At 50.5% G+C, this 22,700-nt stretch overlaps 1 protein-coding gene and 1 long non-coding RNA gene across 2 annotated transcripts in view; both read right to left on the bottom strand.

The window, feature by feature from the left end:
• Window positions 1–7,519, bottom strand: part of LOC311043960 (protein NLRC3-like) — a gene marked incomplete at both ends in the record, with an annotated part of 15,897 nt that extends 8,378 nt beyond the window's left edge. The window contains 3 exons of the mRNA XM_084055383.1: window positions 539–709; window positions 4,242–6,051; window positions 7,423–7,519. Of these exons, the coding sequence (XP_083911509.1) occupies window positions 539–709; window positions 4,242–6,051; window positions 7,423–7,519 (2,078 nt within the window). The remainder of the gene's footprint in view (window positions 1–538; window positions 710–4,241; window positions 6,052–7,422) is intronic.
• A 7,054-nt stretch (window positions 7,520–14,573) lies between these two features.
• Window positions 14,574–16,364, bottom strand: LOC311043523. The gene is made up of 3 exons (XR_014600609.1): window positions 16,274–16,364; window positions 14,907–15,133; window positions 14,574–14,676 (listed from the first exon to the last, which is right to left on the bottom strand). It is a non-coding gene; the product is annotated as an uncharacterized lncRNA (long non-coding RNA).
• Window positions 16,365–22,700: the final 6,336 nt, after the last annotated feature.

Raw genomic sequence — 22,700 nt, 5'->3', positions numbered from 1 at the left:
GAAAGACAAGAGCTGGAAAGAGTAGGCAGACAGGAGTAACAACCTAAAAAATCTTTACTTAATATTCCAACATGCAGGTAACAGACAGCAACAGGTTGACAACAGATGATCAATCAAACAGAGAGGACAGAGTTTAAATACAGTATTGTATACAAAAGACCTAACAGGACAAAGGACAATTGATGGACAATTTAAGACAAGTGAAACTAGTGATGTCACAGACACAGGAAGGACATCTGCTGGAGAAAATATATTACAGACAAAGAAAGAAAGAAAGAAAGAAAGAAAGAAAGAAAGAAAGAAAGAAAGAAAGACATTTAGGGGGTTTGGGTAAATATTTGTAAATTGTTAATTGGTTCATTTGGTTAATTGTAATTGTAACACATACTGTAGTCACTGTACCTTATCATTATTCTAGTCAAAGTGTTACTATGATTAAACCTTATTCACACTCTACAAATAAAGCATCACCACAATATTAATAGTATAATCATATAATACATAAATGATGAAAATAATGGTTGTAAATTAATCTGACCGTAAAGTCTCCAGTCTACAATGAGGATTCTTCAGTGCATCACACAGCAGATCCAGGTCCAGTCTGTTGGAGCTTAAGTCCAGGTGTCTTAGATGGGATGGATCACAACTGAGAGCTGAAGCCACATATTCAATGTCTTCCTTCCGGAGGAAAACGCCAAAGCCAACAAGTCTGTAATGACAGATTAAATGTAAAATCAGAGATGATCAAAACAGATCAAACAAGTTCACTGTCAAGTTCAGTTAACTCTTTAAGACCGGGAAATAATCTGTGTCACTTTAAATTTCTTTGGCTATCTACAAGCTCTACGAGCTTTTTTAAAGCCGAAATGTTTAACTCAAATCTTTGCCTCTGGGGGTCCCTGGAACAAAACATTTTGAGATGGGGGTCCGCAACCAAATACATATCTAAAATGTTTTCTAAATCCTAACAGTATGTTGCTATATCAGTGGTGCTCCAACTTGTCCATGTCAAGGACCCCCAAAATTATATATATTTGTCCGTGGACCCCCATTTCAAAATATGTTGTTCCAGGGATGCACAGAACGGAAAAGATTTGCACAAATCTTCCTCGATTTAAAAACAAAAATGAATCCAAAATAGCAGATCTATTTGAACTGGGGACCCCCAAAATAATCATATTTGGACTGGGTGGGGACCCCCCAAATAATCATATTTGAACTGGTGGGGACCCCCCCATCCTGACAAGCACTTGGTAATTGTAGGCATTACATTTAGTTTCACTCGGTTCCACAGATAAATATTGTGAAAATAGCTGATCTACAAGCTCACAACGAGGCGTAGTGAGCTTGTAGATCTGCAATTTTCACAATGTTTGCCTCTTTCTTACGTAATATTTAACAATTTGGCCAATTTGGTAATAAAAAGGTATTAAAAGTCATTAAATTGTCACTTTACACATTATACACACACACACACACACACACGCGCACACGCACGCGCACGCACACGCACACGCACACGCACACGCACACACACACACACACACACACACACACACACACACACACACACACACACACACTTCTGTGCTTGCAGGAACAGAGTGAGGTTAACAGGCAAATATAGTACTTTTACTCCACTACAATTATTTGAAAACTTTAGTTACTAGTTACTTTGTAGATTTTGATTATTATTACAAAACATAGATTAACCCCTTCAGCCCTATATTTCGGCCATTTGAAAATAGCAGATCCACAAGCTCACAATGTGTCGCAATGCGACGCATTGTGAGCTTGTAGATCTGCTATTTTCAAAATATTTGTATGTATTTGAAAAACTTGAAATGGGACATTCTGCATAATGAGTACTTTAAGTACATTTTGATGTTAATACTTTTGTACTTTTACTCAAGTACATTTTGAATTCCGGACTCCGAACTTTTACTTGTTAACACAGTATTTATATATTGCAGTATTGATACTTTTACTTAAGTAAAAGATGCGAGTACTTTTTCCACCACTGCACAGTTGTCTTGTGTTGTGTCTGTTTAATTGTCTCCGCCAGGCCGAAGGCATGGCGAGAGAGTATGTTTTACCCTCCGTCCGTCCGTCCGTCCGTCCGTCCGTGTGTGTGTGCGTGCGTGTGTCCTGTCTGTGTGTTACCAGCTAATCTCCGGCACCGTTGACCCGGTCGCTGCGAAACTGTGCACACCCACTCCCTGGATGCCAATTCAGAACCTCTGCCCCACATTTTTCACATGGGCCATTTATAGCGCCACCAGGAGGCCGATTTGTGCAAAACCTCTTTTTCCCCATTACTCCTACAGTTTTCAACCAAACGTCATGCAAATCGGTACACAGTATCTCTATAGTCATGTGATCAACCCTGATCTGTCCGATTTCCCATATTCCATCCTCATTGGCTAAGGTTGGCTTCCAAAGTTTCCAGGATTGGTCCGTTTTGAACAAACTGCCTCAAATCATGAACGCAGCTTGCCATTTCCATAAACTTGCACACACACATTCTCACTAGGCCGAGGAAGAAATGCCACTTGACATGTTTCAAATCAGCCTCATGGTGGCGCTATAACACGCCGATTTGCATTTTTAACTATAACTGCACCGATCTGCGTGAAACTTTGCACGCACACTCCCTAGAGACCAAGGAAAAACATCTGCACTGCATTTTTCACATCTGCCATTTACAGCGCCACCAGGAGGCCGACTTATGTACAATACATTTTTGGATATTATTCATTCAGATTCTGTCCAAAAATCACGCATATTGGTACACAGTATCTCCATAGTCATGTGATTCTGATGGATCTGTCCGATATTTCATATTCCATCCTATTTGGCTTACAGTGGCTTCCAAAGTTTGCAGGATTGGTCAGTTTTAAACAAAATGCCTCAAAACATGAATGCAATGTGCAATTTCCGTGAAAGTTTGTATGCAGATTCCCACTAGGCCGAGGAAGAAATGCCCCCCTTTTCACATTCACATTGGCCTTTATAGCGCCACCAGCAGGTCTAATTTAGCAAAACACATTTTTGGAACAAAATGCCTCAACTCATGAATGCAGTGTCCCATTGAAAGGCCTAAGAAGAAATGCCACCCTTTTCACATTGGCCTATTATAGCGCCACCAGGAGGCCACAATAACCTACCTGACCTGGCGGAGACCTGTGCTCCGAGGAGCACTTTTTCTAGTTCATTATGTTTTGGGCTTCAAGAAGAGTGAGAGATACTCCCCCCCCCCCCTGCAGTCAGACTCAGACGTTCCACATTCACATCACATTATCTCTGAGCTGAAAAGCTGACAGTTCTTCTGCACCTACAGTAGTTACAGTAGTTACAGTTGGTGATGTAGGATTGGACAGTAGTTCTAGGTAAGGACTTATAGTAAAGGATGAATTCACTCTGATTCTAACCTCATTTATGGTACAATTATTGTCTCACAAACAGAACACAGCTAGTAAAGATAAATGAATCACTTTCCTCTCTGTCAGGAGTAATGTTGGAGCACCTCAAGGCTGCATTACATCACCTGTGTTGTTTACATCAGTGCTTCTCAAAGTGGGGTGTGAGGACCCCCGGGGGTCCTTGAGGGGGTTCTAGGGGGTCCCCGGCATTTTGTTTTTTATATATCATCAATGTCTTTCTAAATACTTAAACCCTATATACATCAGCTATTTGAAAATAGCCGATCTACAAGCTCACAACGTGTCACAATGCGATGTGTTCCGAGGTTGTAGATTGGCTATTAAAAATAAATCTTTAAAACTTTTGACGAATTTAGAATATGTTTTAAAACATGTCAACATCACAAATCTTGTGTTGGGGTCCCGGGCACAAAAGGTATTCAGGTGGGGGTATACATATAAAGGATATAATACATGTTACTTTATATGATACATATTCAATTATATAATACATATTAATTGATATAATACATATTAAATTATATAATACATATTAATTTATATAATACATGTTACTTTGTGTGTGTGCGTGTGTGTGTGTGTGTGTGTGTGTGTGTGTGTGTGTGTGTGTGTGCGTGCGTGCGTGCGTGCGTGCGTGCGTGCGTGTGTGTGTGTGTGTGTGTGTGTGTGTGTGTGTGTGTCTGTGTGTGTGTGCGCGCGCGCGCGTGCATGTTTAGCATTTTTATTCATTTTGAATGAATTAATTTAGTATATAAGTGAAAGGTGTTCTAACATGTTGATATTCACATGACTACTAACCTGGCTGTTGTGCAGTTCCTCACAGCTGGGACCAGTCTCAGTCGCCCGCTCCAGTCTGTGTTGTATTTGTTCAGGTCCAACACCTCCATAACCTCCAGAATCTGCAGCATGGTGGCCAGAGCTGAACACTGGAACCAATTGAGTTCCTCCCCTGATCTGCTCTCTGACTCCAGGTAATGTTGAATCCCTTGACTTAATGAGTCATCCTGCATCTCCATCAGACAGTGGAAGATGTTGATGCGTTTGTCAGGAGAGACCTCGTCATCATCCATCTCCTTCAGGTTGTCGATGGCTCTCTGGATCTCCTCTGGACTGTTCTCTGTCTGACCCAGCAGGCCTCCTAACAGACTCTGGTTGGACTCCAGTGGGAGACCATGAAGGAAGCGGACAAAGAGGTCCAGGTGACCACTCTTACTCTGCAGGGCTTTTTCCATAGCGGCCTTCAGGAAGTCAGAAAGGGAACTGTCACTGTTGAAAGGGATGCCTTTCAGGAATGTCTTCAGTAGCTCCATGTTCCTCTGTGTGAAACAGTGGTACAGGTAGACTGCAGCCAGAAACTCCTGGATGCTCAGATGAACAAAGCAGTAGACAGGTTGGAAGAAGAACACACCGTCTTTTCTGAAGAACGTTGTGCACAAGCCTGAGTACAGCGATATGTCGTTCAAATCAAGACCACTCTCTTCCAAGTCTTTCTTGTAGAAAATGATGTTGCCTTTGTCCAGTTGGTCAAACGCCAGCCTGCCCAGCTTCAGAATAACTTCTCCTGCATCCTTCATGAGCTTCTCTTTGTCTTCCTCATCTACTGCAGAATTCTTCATCTTCTCCCGCTGGGTCTCACCCATCAGGAAGTAGCAGAACATCTCAACCAGGGTTTTTGGCAGCTTGTCTGCCGTTCCCATGGTCTGCACAACGGTAGCAAGGAGCCGACAGAAGACTGGGGTTTCACACATGATGTTGAGGATCTTTGATTCTTTGATGTGTGAGTAGATTGAGCTGGCCTGGTTGTCATCATTGAACGTCTTCTTGAAGAACTCCTTCTTCTGTTCATCTCTGATGAACCCTCGTACTTCTGTCATCCTCTTAACAAACTTCTTAGGAATCTGATTGGCTGCTGCAGGTCGTGAGGTTATCCAGATGTGAGCAGAGGGAAGCAGCGCCCCTTTGATGAGGTTTAAAAGCAGAAGTTCCACTTCGTAGGATTCTGTGACATTCATTAGTCCGAAATCTTTGTTGAAATCGAACTTGAAAGAATTTTCATCAAAACCATCCATAACAAGCATGACTTTGAAGGGGCTCTTGTTGTAGTCTCCTGACTTCTGCAATGTGATGAAGATGTGATTGAGAATGTCTTCCTCAATAAATCTGGTTTCCGTGATGCAGTGGTGAATTAGCTTTGCCAAACTAAACTTTTGTCCCTTGAGCAGATTTAACTGTCGGAACTTGAGCGGGAAAATGAGGTGGAATGGATCTTGGGGAAAACATTTCTTGGCCCAGTCTAACAAAAATTTGCCTACGAGGAATGTTTTGCCAATTCCTGCACAGCCAACGGTCAGCACTGTTCTTTTGTTTCTTCCATCATGGCCTTTGAAGATTTCACTGAGTTGGATTTCTTTTTCCTTTCCTGCTTTCTTCATCTCCATCTGTCTGACCTCATGATGGCTGTGGATGTCTGTGTCTTTGATGTCTACATTGTAGAGCGGGATGTAGATCTCAGACTCTGTGTCAAACAGATCTGTATCCTTCATGTTGTCTTGAAGCTGGGCTTCATAGTCAGTAATATGAAGATACCCTGATGTTTTCTCCAACAGAGCTGTAGTGAACAAAGCAATTGCATGTTTAACAGTAGAACCATCGCACCAGAGTTTACCACCAGTGGTGGAAAGTAACTAAGTACATTTACTCACTGTAATTAAGAACAATGTTGATGTACCTTTACTTTACTTTACTTGAGTATGTAAATGTTTCAATACCTTACTTCTACTCCACTACATCTCAGAGGCAAAACTGTAGATTTAGATTATTAATACAAAACATAAATGAACCACTTAAGGTTATTTTATACTTAAACAAATAGGAGATCTACAAGCTGACAACACATCACAATGCAACACGTGAGCTTGTAGATCTGTTTTCTTTTTAAAAGTCAAGTACTTTTAGCCACGGTATGTACTGTAGGCCTAAGTTAATTGAAATTCCAATATTATTTTTTTTACTTTTACGCCAGTACAATTTTAATCTCTTAAGACAGATTCAGATTTCAGCTGCTGAATCTGTTGGGAGCTCCTGTTACAACGTGTATAGTTAGGAGCTCCTGTTACAACGTGTATAGTTAGGAATGTTAGGAACGTAAACAAAGTGGGGGGGAAGTGGACGGCTGAGGGCGGACCTAACAGCCAACATCCTGTTATCCACATTCTATTGGGAGGAAAATAAACAGCAGAGGACGCTGTTTCTTCCTTTTGATGACAACTCACTGGACTCTGAGTCCCTGGTGTCAACAATCAGTCAAGAAGGTTTATGTGTCACTACTCACAAGCTACAAGAAGTGAGGTCCATAAAGTACTGTACTAATATAGAATACCATATAGAATATGGTGTGGTATGGTATGGTATGGTATGGTATGGTATGGTATGGTATGGTACGATAACAGTATTAGAAGTAGTAAATTGAGGCAATAAGTAGCCTAGAGTGCTGGATTTCTTTCTCAGAGGCTCTGTCTATGTTTGAGGTCAATTAATCATGACTGTTTGCCCATATCCTTCTATAAAACAGTGAGGAATCCCCAGCTCTAAGTATTAGTGTTTGAGATTATGATGTTATGTTATAACATGTTATGTTAAGCATTATGTTTCCTTTGAAAATGAGAGTAAAAGAGGCCAATGTTGTGAAGAGATGAGTGTCATTCTAGAACTACAGTCTTAGGCTACACATCTTTTAGAATAACTTTGTCTGGCTGTGTAATGTTTCTGTACCTTAGAACAAGTAAGACAAATTATGTTTTACATTAATATTACCTGTTATTTTCACGCTCGCTCGCACGCACGCACGCACACACGCACACACACACACACACACACACACACACACACACACACACACACACACACACACACACACACACACACACACACACACACACACACACACACACACACACACACACACACACACACACCTTACCTTTCAGTTTGGAGGCTTTGTCTCGTCTTGCCTCGTCTTCTCCTGTCAAATTTGAGATGTGAGACAGTGATTGGTCAGAGTGGAGCGTGTGGCTCATAAACGCACATAAAGGCAACAACTTCCATCCTGAAAGCCCCCCCATACCCAGCCATGTTTGTTCATGTTTGGAGTATGGTATTCCACCATCTTTATACTTTAGTTTAGGCATTCTTGACTTAATTCTCTGAACTTTATTTCTGTGTGTGATTTCCTGTGATTTCTGTGTGCAGAAATCAGACACAGGTGTGGCTGCAGTCAGGGCCTTGCAGTTATGCCCTTATATGGGGATGGGTGGGGCGGTTCACTATGGTAATCAGGATGCTAACTAAAAAAATAAATAAGTCTGTGCAACCTTGTGTTCGGGAGGTAGGGTCAAATAAATGATGATAGTGGGGGCAAAATTGCAGTTTGACCCACTTCTGGTGGTGGGGTTGAGTTCCAGTCTATACCGTTGGATTCCTCGTTATTATTATTATTATTATTATTATTATTGCCCTTATTATTATTATTATTATTATTATTAGGTCCACAAACCAAGTTTGGAAATGGTAGCATGCTGCAAACTGATGTCATGGCTGTGACAGAGGGGGTGGGGCTTAATCAATTACAGCCCGTCCCTACTGGTGGTCTATATCCACAAACCAAGTTTGGAGACAATATATTTTGCCAGTAGAACTGAAACATCAGCCTGGTAAACAATACAGTAGTGTATACAATGTGTACCTTGGTGTGTAGTGGTGACGATGTTTGTTACATTGTGTACCTTGGTGTGTAGTGGTGACAGTGATGTTTGTTACAATGTGTACCTTGGTGTGAAGTGGTGACAGTGATGTTTGTTTCAGTGTGTACCTTGGTGTGTAGTGGTTACAGTGATGTTTGTTACAGTGAGTACCTTGGTTTGTAGCGTTGACAGTGATGTTGACTGAACCACCGATGTTAGCTCCAGAGATGACAGGAGCCACCACTATGCCTCCATCATGTGCTTCATTAATGGCATGGACTGAACCACGGGGCTCTGAAGAATCTGCACAATAAAATCATCACTTTAATAAGCTGAACTTATTAAATGTTACACACTGAGAGAGAGAGAGAGAGAGAGAGAGAGAGAGAGAGAGAGAGAGCACAACAATAAAGCACAACTTTGAACCTTGAACTGATGACATCAGCGATCTCCAAATATGGATATATCTGACTCATCATGACATGAGCATGTGAGCGGACCTCTGAGGTCACTCTGACTCGGAGGGAGCAGGTCACAAGAGGGCAGTGTGGCGCTAGGTCAGGAGTTATCTCCTGGCAGCCCACTGACAGACTGCTGCAAGTCACTGTTGCAAATCACTGACTTTGGGAAATAAATAATTAAGTGAAATAAAAAGGATAAAAAGAGACACTTGGCTCTGCTCATATCCGTATAGAGATTAAGGGTATTTAATATACAAATATATAAACGGACGAATATTGAGTATATGAGTATACAAATATTTGAGTATTGAGTATATGAGTATATAGATATACAAATACATACGTTTACGGAATTATACCTATATATTTATATATATTTAGGTATATAGATTCGCATACATAGCTCAAATAATATAGCAAACATGGCCAGCCCAGCGCCCCACAACTGTCTGGGCTGTGGGATAAAGATGCCCTTGGAGGACGGCCACGATAGATGTATGCTTTGCTTGGGGATGGAACATGCGCGCACGGGCAGTCTGGACCCCTCTGCGTGCATGAATTGCTTCATCCTGCCGGCTAGAGTGAGGGAGGCCAGGGCTCGGTCGTTTTCTCTCCAACCCATGAACACTGACTTAGGGCAGCTGCATCCGGCCAAACGGCGTAAGAGTGCAGTTGGGGGCGACCAGTTGCCTATGCCACCTCCTGTAGCCACAATAACAGCCCCGCCCCCTCCACAGTGCCCCGCTGCCACCTTGGCGGTAGGACAGGGAGGGGACGTCAGAGGAGGAGGACGTCGACGTCCTGGGGTTCGACTCTGAGGAGGAAGACCTCCCCCCGGTCAGGAGGGGGCGGACGGAGCACTGGCGGAGGAGGAGCTCGGGCAGCTCCCCGCCTCGGTTCACGAGCTCATCGCTCGGGCTGCTCGGGGCTGGTTAACACAGGGGCTATCCTGGCCCTGTACCAGCGCCGGCTGGTTGGCCAGCTGGACAGTGGAACCCCCGGCCTGGCCGCCAAGTTAAAGCGGGTGTCTTCACTCTTGGTGAGGCTGACGAGGGAGCAGGCGGTGGCGTCGGGCAAGGCCCTGGCCTCGCTTTGGGCGGCGAGGCGCCACCTCTGGCTGTCCCAGTCGCAGCTACAGACAGAAGATCGGAACTGTCGGCTTAGGTTACCAGTGGGGCCATCGGCCATGTTCGGGCCAACTGCGACTACAATGCTCCAGCCAGGTACCGGTTGCTTAGAGGCAAGCCGTTTCCACTCCAACCCAACAGACTGAACGCCCTAGGGTGGCAGAGCCGCACCATACGAACGTATGGCTGCCTGGTTCGGCAGCTTCTGCGTTCAGATGTAATAACGCACTATACGGCGTATCGCTGACGGGGTCAGTTCACGCGACCGTGGTGTAGTTCTGTCTGTCGATCTGCCAGTGACACAGACAGTATGTGCTGGTCTGTCGAACACAAACTGGGCGGCCATTATAGTCCGCTATACGGCGTATCACCGATTGGGTCGGTTTACGCGTCCGTGGCGGAGTTCCGTCAGTGGAGACACTGGGCGGGGCGCGCTGGCAGTCTGTCGAACACAAACGCAGTAGTATACCCGCGGCCATTATAGCCCGCTTACGGCGTATTACCGATTGGGTCGGTTTACGCGTCCGTGGCGGAGTCCCATCAGTGGAAACACTTGGTGGGGCGTGCTGGTGGTCTGTTAGAACACACATACAGCAGCCATTAGAGCCCGCTATACAACGTATTACCGGCTAGGCCGGTTCACACGTTCATGGCGGAGTTCCGTCAGTGGAAACACTGGCGGGCGGTCTGGTGGTCTGTCGAACACAACCTGGGCGGCCACTATAGTCCGCTATACGGCGTATCACCGATTGGGTCGGTTTACGCGTCCGTGGCGGAGTTCTGTCTGTGGATCGGGTCTCAGTGACGCAAGACAGAACGTGCTGGGTCTGCCAGGGGTCCCCTGAATCAGTCATTGCACGACATACAGCGTATTGCCAACCGGGTCGGTTTACGCGGCGGTGGCGTAGTTCGCTGGAGAGCCGGGTTTGGTGATACCAGCGGAGTGCATCCGTACTGTCAGGGGCGAGCGGAGCACACCATATATGGTGTGTGGCACGGCGGTGTCACACACACACTGTAGGTGTAATTCTGCGTGGTAGAATCCGGTCATCGGTGTGAGGCCACGGAGTAAGCTCCTTGCTCATCCCGAGAATGCACAAAGCTATGGCTATCCGGATACAGCAAGCCAACACAGAGGCTATTCCGTCACTGTATCAGCGCCCGCTTACACGGCGCTTGCGTGACCATAATAGCCCTGACCTTTATTGAGGAGCTGCAGCAACTGGCTTGCAGGCCCCCCAGGCTGTCTGAGGAACAGGCAGGGTATGGCTGCTCTCCGGTCGGTGAGGCGCCATCGGTGGCGGTCCTAGTCCAAGCTGTGGCAGGAGGACCGAGCTTGTCCGATGAAGCGGCCTATTGAGCCATCGGCCATGTTGGGCCAAGAGGCCAGTGCCCGGCTACGACGAGCTAAGGAGGCTCGTGGATGTGCACGGGAGGTGACGGCAGGAATGCTCCGGCAGGGCGGTGAGCAGCTGGCCTAAGTAATAGAGTACTTTCTCTACCACGGGTGTGGACAGTCATTATAGCCTGCTATACAGCGTATCACCGATTGGGTCGGTTTACGTGCCCGTGGCGGAGTCCCGTCGGTGGAAACACTGGGTGGGGCGTGCTGGTGGTCTGTTAGAACACACATACAGCAGCCATTAGAGCCCGCTATACAACGTATTACCGGCTAGGCCGGTTCACGCGTTCATGGCGGAGTTCCGTCAGGGGAAACACTGGCGGGCGGTCTGGTGGTCTGTCGAACACAACCTGGGCGGCCACTATAGTCCGCTATACGGCGTATCACCGATTGGGTCGGTTTACGCGTCCGGGGCGGAGTTCTGTCTGTGGATCTGGTCTCAGCGACACAAGACAGAACGTGCTGGGTCTGCCAGGGGTCCCCTGAATCAGTCATTGCACACTATACAGCGTATCGCCGACTGGGTCGGTTTACACGCGCAGTGGCGTAGTTTGCTGGAGAACCGGATCTGGTGATTCCAGGGGAGCGCATCCATACTGTCAGGGACGAGCAGAGCGCAACATATAGGGTGTGTAGCCGTCTCTTCTCCAGCCCAACAGACTAACGTCCGAGGGCGGCAGAGCGGTGAGAGCCAAGCTCAGGCTATGGCTCCCCCTCTTTACCTGCCCTGCCTGGTTTGGACAGGTCTGTAGGGATGGATTTTGTTTATGAGAAAACTACGAGTGTTGGCAGCCTATTCCACCAACTGCAGTACGCAGTTCGGAGAGCGGGCGTGGTGTCGCCCCTCTTGGGGGTGCGGTTGCGGCTCGTTTATAGGTGAAACAAACAAAATCCTAAAGGAGAGCAAGAGTAGCCCCCCGCATGTTACAAGGTGCTTGGACGCAGTCCTGGAACTTGGTGTCGGGAGAGCCTCCGCATCCGAAATTGGATGACCGGCTGGTGCGGGCTTGCTCAGAGGAGCAGTGCCACAACAATGTGGCCAGGCTCCGGCAGCACTTTGGGCCTCGACAAGAGAGTTTGCAGGCATCATCGCTCACAATCGAGGATCCTCTGCATGGGTTACAAGCCGGAGCAGGGAATTGTCCCTTGCTCCAGGGGGACGGGCCACCCTCAGGGCTCGTCCAGCTTTTCAGTTGAGGGCCAGGTTGACCTGGAGGCTGTGCCTATGCCCTTTGGGGCTGATGGCAGCCACGGCACACTTTGTGCCCCGGCTCTCCTGAACATGCGGCCAGTGCATTCCTTATCATTTACAGTCATGCACCATACGGGCGTGCTGCTGGCGGCGGCTACCGCGTTCGGGTATATAGTTCCGTCAGTGCGGTGACACAGTGGTTGCGGCCCAACCCTGCATTCCACCCTAAGGTCTGGTCAGAGTCCCGAGCCGGTCAGTCCTCTGACCTGGTCAGTCTTTGAGCTGCACCCCTTCAACCCTCCGAAAAGCAGGGAAGCGGTGAAGCAGGGCCGGGCGGGCAGTCTTTATTATGCCCTGTCAGGGCCCTGAGGACTTACTGTCGGTGGACACAGGCCTGTATCAGTGAATACATGTGCAGTTGTTAAACATAACATGAAATGCTTAACAATATGGGTGCAACAGACCAGCTTTTGTCTGTTATAGGCATAGCCGCCTTGGGGAACCACTCTCTAAGGCTAGGCTCTCTCATTCGGTGGTGGAAACAATCCAAGAGGCGTACAGACAGGCAAGCAAGCCAGTCCAACGACAGGAGTACGGGCACACTCAACACGAGGCCTTGCTACCTCATCGGCTCTGGCGAGGTGCCCCTTTGTCCGAGATTTGTACGGCGGCCTCTTGGTCGGCGCCCTCCACATTCACCAGGTTCTACTACATGAACGTGGCAGCCAGCACCCCATTCACGGAGCGAGTGCTGGGCTCCAGGCAGTAGAGCAGGTTCTACTCACCGTGCCTCCGGGACCCCGGCTCCCGCAGGACAGGCCGGGGCACGGAGTGATGTCGGGCATAGGAAGCTAGCCCTGCGCCTTGCGGGCTAGGTGGCTAATCAGTTGACTGGCCGGACGCCAGCTGGGCCTAGGTAGCATCTTGCGCCTAGGCCACAAGCCTTTTTTTGACCGGCCTTAGCGTCTGGCGGGGCCGGCTGGGCCTAGGTAGCGTCTTGCGCCTAGGCCACAAGCCTTCCTTTTTTGACCAGCCTTAGCATCTGGCGGGGCCAGCTGGGCATAGGTAGCACCTTGCGCCTAGGCCACGAGTATTACATACTTCGTTGGATGGCAGGATTTTGGAGCACGCCTTGGGCTCTGATACTTCGGGCTTAAACTGCTTCGGGCTGCCGCGGGGGCAGCTGGGTCTGCTTATTTCCTCGCGGTGTGTCTTAGAGTGTTCCCGTACATATTGAATAATATGTAGTGGAGAGCCAGTCTCGACCAAGATAGAGAACGGAAGGTTACATCCGATGTAACCCAGGTTCTCTGAGTGGAGAGACTGGCTCTCCACGAATGAGCCGCTCCGAAATTCGTGTCAATCAAAGTTAATCGAAGTGGCCCTGCCTGGGTGGGACTTAAATACCCCACTGATCACAGATCAGTGGGGTAACCCACCTCTTCAGGAAACACTACCCTTCCTCTTTGCCTGGCCTACTTGTTATTAACTAGTTGTACGAACTCTTGTTTTATTTTTGTATTGTTTTATTGGATCTTGTTTAGTCGATACACTTATTTGTTTTAGCTCGTGCTCATTTGATTTTGCCATTTTTGTCTCATCTGTTTAAGCAAGTAGGTAGCTGATATATTGCACTTTTACCTTAGCGCTAGGTATACTCTTGGTTGCTTGTTTTTGCAGGAAATGCACTTAAAACTTCTGGTGATTAGTAGTTTTCGTTCCCTACCTATGTTGAATACACTTATTGTAAGTCGCTTTGGATAAAAGCGTCTGCTAAATGACTGTAATGTAATCAGGGCAGGGCCACCATGAGTGATGTGTCTTAAAGAGTATCCACGAGCACTGCCCCTGGGGGTCAGTTCCCGTACATATTGAATAATATGTAGTGGAGAAACAGTCTCTCCACTCAGAGAACCTGGGTTACATCGGATGTAACCTTCCGATCTGTTTCATTACTACAGACTACTGGTAAAGAGTGTGAACAGCTCATATAGCACATCTATTCATAGTATCAGCTCACTTGGAACCTGCTCTTCTGGAGTCTCCTGGACCACACTCTGTGGTTCTGGAGTTCCTTGGTCCACAGTCTGGGCTTCTTGTGGTTCTGGAACATCCTGGAACATGGCCTGTGGTTCTGGAGTCTCCTGAGAAATGGCCTGGTCCTCTGTAACATCCCGGACAGGGGTCTTGTCCTCTGTGACATCCTGGACAGGGGTCTGGTCCTCTGTGACATCCTGGACAGGGGTCTGGTCTTGAGGAGCTTTGGTTGTGCTTCTGGAAGATGCAGCAGCTTCCGTTTGTAGCTTGGCATCCTGAAACAGTACAACAATTAAGTTTCAATTAGATGGCTTATCAGCATGTGTTGCATTTCCTTTGCATGTGTCTTTTTACATATTTGATTGGACTTTTTTAATAGTTTTATTGTACCTGGTCATTCATGTCACTTACTGTGTGCAGCACTTAGTAACAGTTTTGAAAAGTGCTACATAAGATAAAGTTATTATTTCTTACTAAAATGTGATAAATTAGTGATGCTGCGTACCGGGGCCTCCTGGGCCTTGCAGACCTCTCTCTCAAAGTCGTCTGGTTTGTCTCTGTCTCTGTCGCTCTCACTGGTGCCACAGAAGAATGTGGGGGGCAGCTGCACGCTCTTGGCCTTCTTCTCCTCCTCTGGGGAGGCCTTCTTCTCCTCCTCTGGGGAGGCCTTCTTCTCCCACACCACCTGGCAATCTGGAGTACTGGGACCACCGGCCACCGCCGCCTGGGCGCCTGAAGGAGGATGAGATTAGGAGCTGCTTTGAATTCAACTGATTACTCTTGTATTAAACTTTCACAGAGATCTGGAAACTCATCCATTTCCCCCCTTTTTTAATGCATAGATATGTGTATATTGTATCTACGTATGTATACTACATATACACTGCTCAAAAAAATAAAGGGAACACTTTGATCCCTTAATCATTTAGAGTTTTCATGAACTGTGTAACATACTGCTAACAAAAACTTCTCAAAAGAATCAAGGGATTTAAGTGTTCCCTTTATTTTTTTGAGCAGTGTATGTATACATACATTATATGAATATTAGGCATGAAATGATTTATCTTAAATCGATTAAAATCGATTCAAACTGGTGACAATAGTTGGGAACTATTGCCCCTCAAAAACGCGATTCATTTGTGCACAGACTAATAATAATAATAATAATAATAATAATAAGGGTAATAATAATAATAATAATAATAATAATAATAATTGCAGTTTCAATAGGGCTTCGCACTACTGTGCAGTGCTGGGGCCCTAATAAAAACCTTTTAAGAAGTGAAAATAACAGATCTAAAAACTGTGGGCTTTGAGCTAAGAAGTTTGGAAACCATTGGTCTACAATATTACATTCCTGGCTTTAAAGGTCACAGTTATGTGCATAGGCCTAGTCATTGTTTAGTCTAAAAATGTACTTACATTGTTCTTTAGATCCAAACCCTTAGTTACTGTTATGCCTCTTCAAATGTATTACATTATGAGAGTTCAAGTAGCATCACAGAAATATGCATGTAGCCTATCACCTCTGTCTAATTCATTATTAAACTATGATACTAATATAATACCCTGCTGTACATACTTAGATGTTTTATAGCAGTTGTTTGGCCTTTTTCTTTACCCAACTGTTGTTTCAAAGTGCAACAACCTAAATAAAAATATTAGATGTTTCAGATTACTAAAGCAATAAACAGTCTTTCATTTTTCAAAGTTTGAGTGGAGGACCAACATCTCATGATGTAATGTGTATGACATTAAAGCAATTACTGTACATGTGTTGTGTGTGTTTCTACAGACTACAGGTTAATAGTGTGAACAGACCATACAGTTGAATCAGCTTATTGAAGACATCTTTTCATTGTGTCAGCTCACCTTCAGTTTTAGTTCTACTTGTTGATGTTGAACTTGAACTTTGTGGGTCAGCGTCTGTAGCTCCATGCTGGTCTGATGTTACAACTATTGAGTCAGAAAAGACAACAGACTTGTATAAGAAACCGGTTCCACCTCGCTACTCCGACGCCTCGGAGTTCCGACAGCCGGAATCACCACCAGGGACCCCCGGGGGTCCCCGGCTGGAGAGTGCCTGAGCCGAGCGGCCAGGGTGTAGCCTCAGGAGCCAGGGACCCCCGGGGGTCCTCGGAGCGGAGCGAGTACCCGGCCTCGGTGCTCCCCGGGCCGGCTCGAGGCTTCGCCGGGGGTCCCGGGGGTCCCCGGTCGTGGGTGTGGAAGAAAAAGGACAGAGTCCTGCCTGCCGTGGAAAAAGAGCAGATCGACAAGCCTGCATAGGCCTGTGGTGGCTGCGGGGCGCAATACCCCGGTACCTGGTCCCCATCGGGGGTCCATGGACCACCTCCGTGCCCAGGGACGGTGGCTCCCGGGCCGGGTAGAGCGGGCGAGTGCGCACCCGGCAGTGTGTGCGGGGAAGGCAGGAAGAACCGCCGACTGGTGCCATCGGGTAGCTAGGGACCATGCCCGGGAAGAGGCTCCTTCCTGGGGCAGAGTCGGGGCCGCGAGGGGCCCAAAATCCTGGTTCTCTGAAGTGCCCAGGGCCCTCGAGGAGGTGGGCCCCTGCCTTCCTGCCTCCGTCTTTTTTCTTCCAGGCGCCTGGAAGGCCGACCGGTGCCATCGGATAGTTATAGCCCAGGACAGAGGCCTCGGTCCTGGGCACGCGACGGGTCCGGAGAGGCCCCGAATCATGGTTCGCAAAAAAAATCAAAAATCACGCCGAGTGTTGGCATGGGCTCCAGGGGTCCCCGGGGACCCCCTGGAGGAACCCCGGCCGAAAATCGCAACTTTTTTCGGTCGCTAAGAGCTTGTCGATCTGCTCTTTTTCGGGCTAAAACGGCCGGTACCGCCCGGGCCGTGGGTCGCCCGGGGCCGGCGGAGGGCTCGTTGGATCCGGGCCGGGGGTGCGCACGCGCCGGTGCCCCCCCCGGTCCCCGGCGTGGCCGCCGGGGCAAACGGCGGCTGAAAAAACCCCAAAATGCTCCGGAAGGCTCAGGAGCCGAGGGGCTCTCGGCCCCTCCCATGCGTGAAATTTTGCATGGGGGGGAAAGTGGCAACTTGTGCCATCGGGTAGCTAGGGACCATGGCCGGACATGGTGCACCATATTCGGGGGCGTCCCCGCGCCTCGCAGGGCCGAAAATCCTGGAGGTTTCGGAAAAAGCCGGGATTTCTTCTAAATCCAGAGCTCCCAAGAAGCTCTGGTCTCCGATGGCCCCCTCCTTTGAAATTCTCTCCCGGAAGTCTCGGCCACTTGTGCCAGAGGATAGCTAGGGACCATGGCCGGACGTGGTGCACCATATTCGGGGGCGTCCCCGCGCCTCACGTTGCCGAAAATCCTGGAGCTTTCGGAAAAAGCCAGGATTTCTTCTAAGTCCAGAGCTCCCAAGAAGCTCTGGGCTCCGCCATGGCCCCCTCCTTTGAAATTCTCTCCCGGGAGTCTCGGCCACTTGTGCCAGAGGATAGGTGAGGACCATGCCCAGGAAGAGGCACCTTCCTGGGGCGCGACGGGGCGGCGAAGACCCCTAAAATCATGGTTCTCAAAAAAAATCCAAAAATCGCGCTATGTGTTGGTATGGGCTCCAGGGGTCCCCGGGGACCCCCTGGAGGACCCCCGGCCAAAAATCTCTCCCGGGAGTCTCGGCCACTTGTGCCAGAGGATAGCTAGGGACCATGGCCGGACGTGGTGCACCATATTCGGGGGCGTCCCCGCGCCTCACGTTGCCGAAAATCCTGGAGCTTTCGGAAAAAGCCAGGATTTCTTCTAAGTCCAGAGCTCCCAAGAAGCTCTGGGCTCCGCCATGGCCCCCTCCTTTGAAATTCTCTCCCGGGAGTCTCGGCCACTTGTGCCAGAGGATAGGTGAGGACCATGCCCAGGAAGAGGCACCTTCCTGGGGCGCGACGGGGCGGCGAAGACCCCTAAAATCATGGTTCTCAAAAAAAATCCAAAAATCGCGCTATGTGTTGGTATGGGCTCCAGGGGTCCCCGGGGACCCCCTGGAGGACCCCCGGCCAAAAATCTCTCCCGGGAGTCTCGGCCACTTGTGCCAGAGGATAGCTAGGGACCATGGCCGGACGTGGTGCACCATATTCGGGGGCGTCCCCGCGCCTCGCGTTGCCGAAAATCCTGGAGATTTTGGAAAAAGCCAGGATTTCTTCTAAGTCCAGAGCTCCCAAGAAGCTCTGGGCTCCGCCATGAACCCCTCCTTTGAAATTCTCTCCCGGGAGTCTCGGCCACTTGTGCCGGAGGATAGGTGAGGACCATGCCCAGGAAGAGGCACCTTCCTGGGGCGCGACGCCGCGACGGGGCGGCGAAGACCCCCAAAATCATGGTTCGCAAAAAAAAATCAAAAATCGCGCCGAGTGTTGGCAGGGGCTCCAGGGGTCCCCGGGGACCCCCTGGAGGAACCCCGGCCGAAAATCTCAACTTTTTTCGGTCGCTAAGAACTTGTCGATCTGCTCTTTTTCGGGCTAAAACGGCCGGTACCGCCCGGGCCGTGGGTCGCCCAGGGCCGGCGGAGGACTCGTTGGATCCGGGCCGGGGGTGCCTGCGGCGTGGCCGCCGGGGCAAACGGCGGCTGAAAACCCCCCAAAACGCTCTGGAAGGCTCAGGAGCCGAGGGGCTCTCGGCCCCTCCCATGCGTGAAATTTCGCATGGGGGGGAAAGTGGCAACTTGTGCCATCGGGTAGCTAGGGACCATGGCCGGACATGGTGCACCATATTCGGGGGCGTCCCCGCGCCTCGCAGGGCCGAAAATCCTGGAGGTTTCGGAAAAAGCCGGGAAGTCCAGAGCTCCCAAGAAGCTCTGGGCTCCGCCATGGCCCCCTCCTTTGAAATTCTCTCCCGGGAGTCTCGGCCACTTGTGCCAGAGGATAGGTGAGGACCATGCCCAGGAAGAGGCGCCTTCCTGGGGCGCGACGGGGCGGCGAAGACCCCCAAAATCATGGTTCGCAAAAAAAATCCAAAAATCGCGTTATGTGTTGGTGTGGGCTCCAGGGGTCCCTGGGGACCCCCTGGAGGACCTCCGGCCGAAAATCTCAACTTTTTTCGGTCGCTAAGAACTTGTCGATCTGCTCTTTTTCGGGCTAAAACGGCCGGTACCGCCCGGGCCGTGGGTCGCCCAGGGCCGGCGGAGGACTCGTTGGATCCGGGCCGGGGGTGCCTGCGGCGTGGCCGCCGGGGCAAACGGCGGCTGAAAACCCCCCAAAACGCTCTGGAAGGCTCAGGAGCCGAGGGGCTCTCGGCCCCTCCCATGCGTGAAATTTCGCATGGGGGGGAAAGTGGCAACTTGTGCCATCGGGTAGCTAGGGACCATGGCCGGACATGGTGCACCATATTCGGGGGCGTCCCCGCGCCTCGCAGGGCCGAAAATCCTGGAGGTTTCGGAAAAAGCCGGGAAGTCCAGAGCTCCCAAGAAGCTCTGGGCTCCGCCATGGCCCCCTCCTTTGAAATTCTCTCCCGGGAGTCTCGGCCACTTGTGCCAGAGGATAGGTGAGGACCATGCCCAGGAAGAGGCGCCTTCCTGGGGCGCGACGGGGCGGCGAAGACCCCCAAAATCATGGTTCTCAAAAAAAATCCAAAAATCGCGTTATGTGTTGGTGTGGGCTCCAGGGGTCCCTGGGGACCCCCTGGAGGACCCCCGGCCGAAAATCTCAACTTTTTTCGGTCGCTAAGGGCTTGTCGATCGGCTCTTTTTCGGGCTGAAAGTGCCCGTATCTCCCGGACCGTGGGTCGCCCGAGGCCGGGTGAGGGCTTGTTGAATCCGGGCCGGGGGTGCGCACGCGTCGGTGCCCACCCCGGCCCCCGGGGTGGCCGCCCGGGCAAACGGTGGCCGAAAAACCCGGGAAAAAAGGCTTAAATCGCACTGTCCAGAGCTCCCAAGAATCTCTGGGCTCCGCCATGGCCCCCTCCTTTGAAATTCTCTCCCGGGAGTCTCGGCCACTTGTGCCATAGGATAGCTAGGGACCATGCCCCATGAAGAGGCACCTTCCTGGGGTGGCGGTGGGGCGGCGAGATGCCCCGAATCCTGGAGCTTTCAGAAAAAAGCTGGGATTTCTTCAGAGTCCAGAGCTCCCAAGAAGCTCTGGGCTCCGCCATGGCTCCCTCCTTTGAAATTCTCTCCCGGGAGTCTCGGCCACTTGTGCCATAGGATAGCTAGGGACCATGCCCGAGACCGGGGCATAGTCCCGGGGCAGTGTCGGCGCCGCGAGGCGCCCCATTGTCCTGGATCTCTGCGTCGTACCTCCCCGTCACCTGCCCCTGGCCCAGGAGGCGCCTGGCTCGTGCCTGCCTCCCTCCTTTGAAAAAGTCTCTTGGTAGAGACGCCCACTGGCTCCAGAACGTATCCAGGGAGCTTGGCCGTCGCCGTGGAACCGGCGTGCGGACGCCAAGGCTGGGGCCGACGGCGGCCGAGAGAGAGGCCTCGGGTCGGGCGCGGCCCTTGGGCCGGGCGCCCTGGAGGTCCCTCGAGCCCAGGAGGAACTGGGCTCCGCCATGGCCCCCTCCTATGAAATTCTCTCCCGGGAGTCTCGGCAACTTTTCCCAGATCGGATATAAGGACCAGCGTGCGGACGCTGGGGACAGAACGCAGGCAGGCCGCCCCGAATGGCGGGCCTGCCGGCGGACGCTAGTCGATGCACTGTGACCCCCGGGAACCAGGTGGAACCACCGTGGGACCCACCCGACTCTGACCGAATGGCAAACAAAGCCCGCCTCTTGCAAGGGCCCCGCCGGCACCTTGTGTGCTTCGGCGGATGCTGCTTGCAGCCTGCGGGCCCGACCAGGGAGGCCGCCTGTCCTCCGCACTCCTCCGCGGCCGACCCCGTCCTAGCGAGACCGAGACGCCCCGTCTGCCCTAGTTGTCCTGCCACGGACCGCCCGAGGGCCCCCGCTGCCGGCCTGGCCTCGAGCCCCATCACTGGGGCTCGGCGAGGAGATCCGTACGCCACGGGGGCGCGAAGGCACACTCCGGAGACTCCATTTCTCAAACCCTGCCCGCGTCGCGTACTCCGGCGACCGACCAAACAGCTGCGCAGCGGGCCACGGGCGCCGATCCACCGTAACATGCTTTTGACCGGCTAGGTGGTAAAGGAGGAAGTGGCGACCGACGCAGTGCACGCCTCCGGGAGACAACCGCCCGCCCCTCTCACGGGGGGCCTCGGGCGTCCTCCGCGGACTGGCAACCCCACGGCGCGCGCCTCAGCTTGGCGCGACGTCCGCGGCGGAACAGGAGGCCTACCTGGTTGATCCTGCCAGTAGCATATGCTTGTCTTAAAGGGCTCTGCAGACCTGTCTGAGTTGGGCGTGCAGGCACTGCCAAGTGCCCACGCCGGGACAGTACCTTATATGGGTGTAGAACACATAAGTGGCGCACGCAGGAGTTGGGTAAACCAGAGTTCCCGATAGTACGCCCGCAAGGCAAGTTACCTTGATAATAATAATAATAATAATAAACTTTATTTGTATAGCACCTTTCATGACATGAAATGCAGCGCAAAGTGCTTTACAGAGCAAGAATACAGTTACAGTTACAACCAATGTAACAATAAAGCAAACAAAAAATAAAATAAAATAAAAGCAAAAGCATAAAACATTAAAATAGGCAATACAGTGAGGACTTAAAAATCAACCAAAGAGTCAGCTAAAAGCAAGAGTGAAGAAATAGGTCTTGAGCTGTGCTTTAAAGCTATCGACAGAGGCTGCCTGTTTTAGGTGTAATGGGAGTTTATTCCACACTGTTGGTCCGTAAAAGCAGAATGCTGCTTCACCGTATTTTTTATATGTCATTTTAGGCATGGGGTTGGGGGTGGGGGAACATGACCTGAACCTGCGAGCAGCTACGTATCTATGTAGGTCGTGCCCGGCGCCCCGGCTGTCCCGCAACTCAGTAGTGGCTGCGCCCGGGTCAATCGAACAAGATTCCCACTGTCTTGCAACGGACCGCCCGAGGGCCCCCCGCGGTCGGCCTCGCCTTCGGCAAGGAGATCCATATGCCGTGGGGGCGCCCCAGGCCAAACGAACGAGATTCCCACTGTCCCCTACCTAGCGAAACCATATAGCCAAGAGATAGCCGTGGCTCAGACCATAGAGGGAAGAAGACAGTCCTCAGCGAGGAAACAAGACCCTGCTAACGGGCATTATAATTACTGTGTCAGCAGCGCTTGTACCACCAGGTACCTGCGGTCCGTAGGCCGTGGGCCCCCCCGACTTATCGCCCGCCGAGGGGTGCTTAAGAGTGGGTCCGCGGGACCGGCCGGTGAGCCGGGTCCGACTCGCTAAGTCCATAGTTGTCCCAT

This window comes from Gymnoscopelus microlampas (genome assembly GCF_963454915.1).
Source record: "Gymnoscopelus microlampas genome assembly, chromosome: 4".
In the NCBI taxonomy this organism is placed as follows: domain Eukaryota; kingdom Metazoa; phylum Chordata; class Actinopteri; order Myctophiformes; family Myctophidae; genus Gymnoscopelus; species Gymnoscopelus microlampas.
The sequence above is the reverse complement of the archived record's forward strand: the minus strand, read 5'-3'. Positions and strand labels throughout refer to the sequence as shown.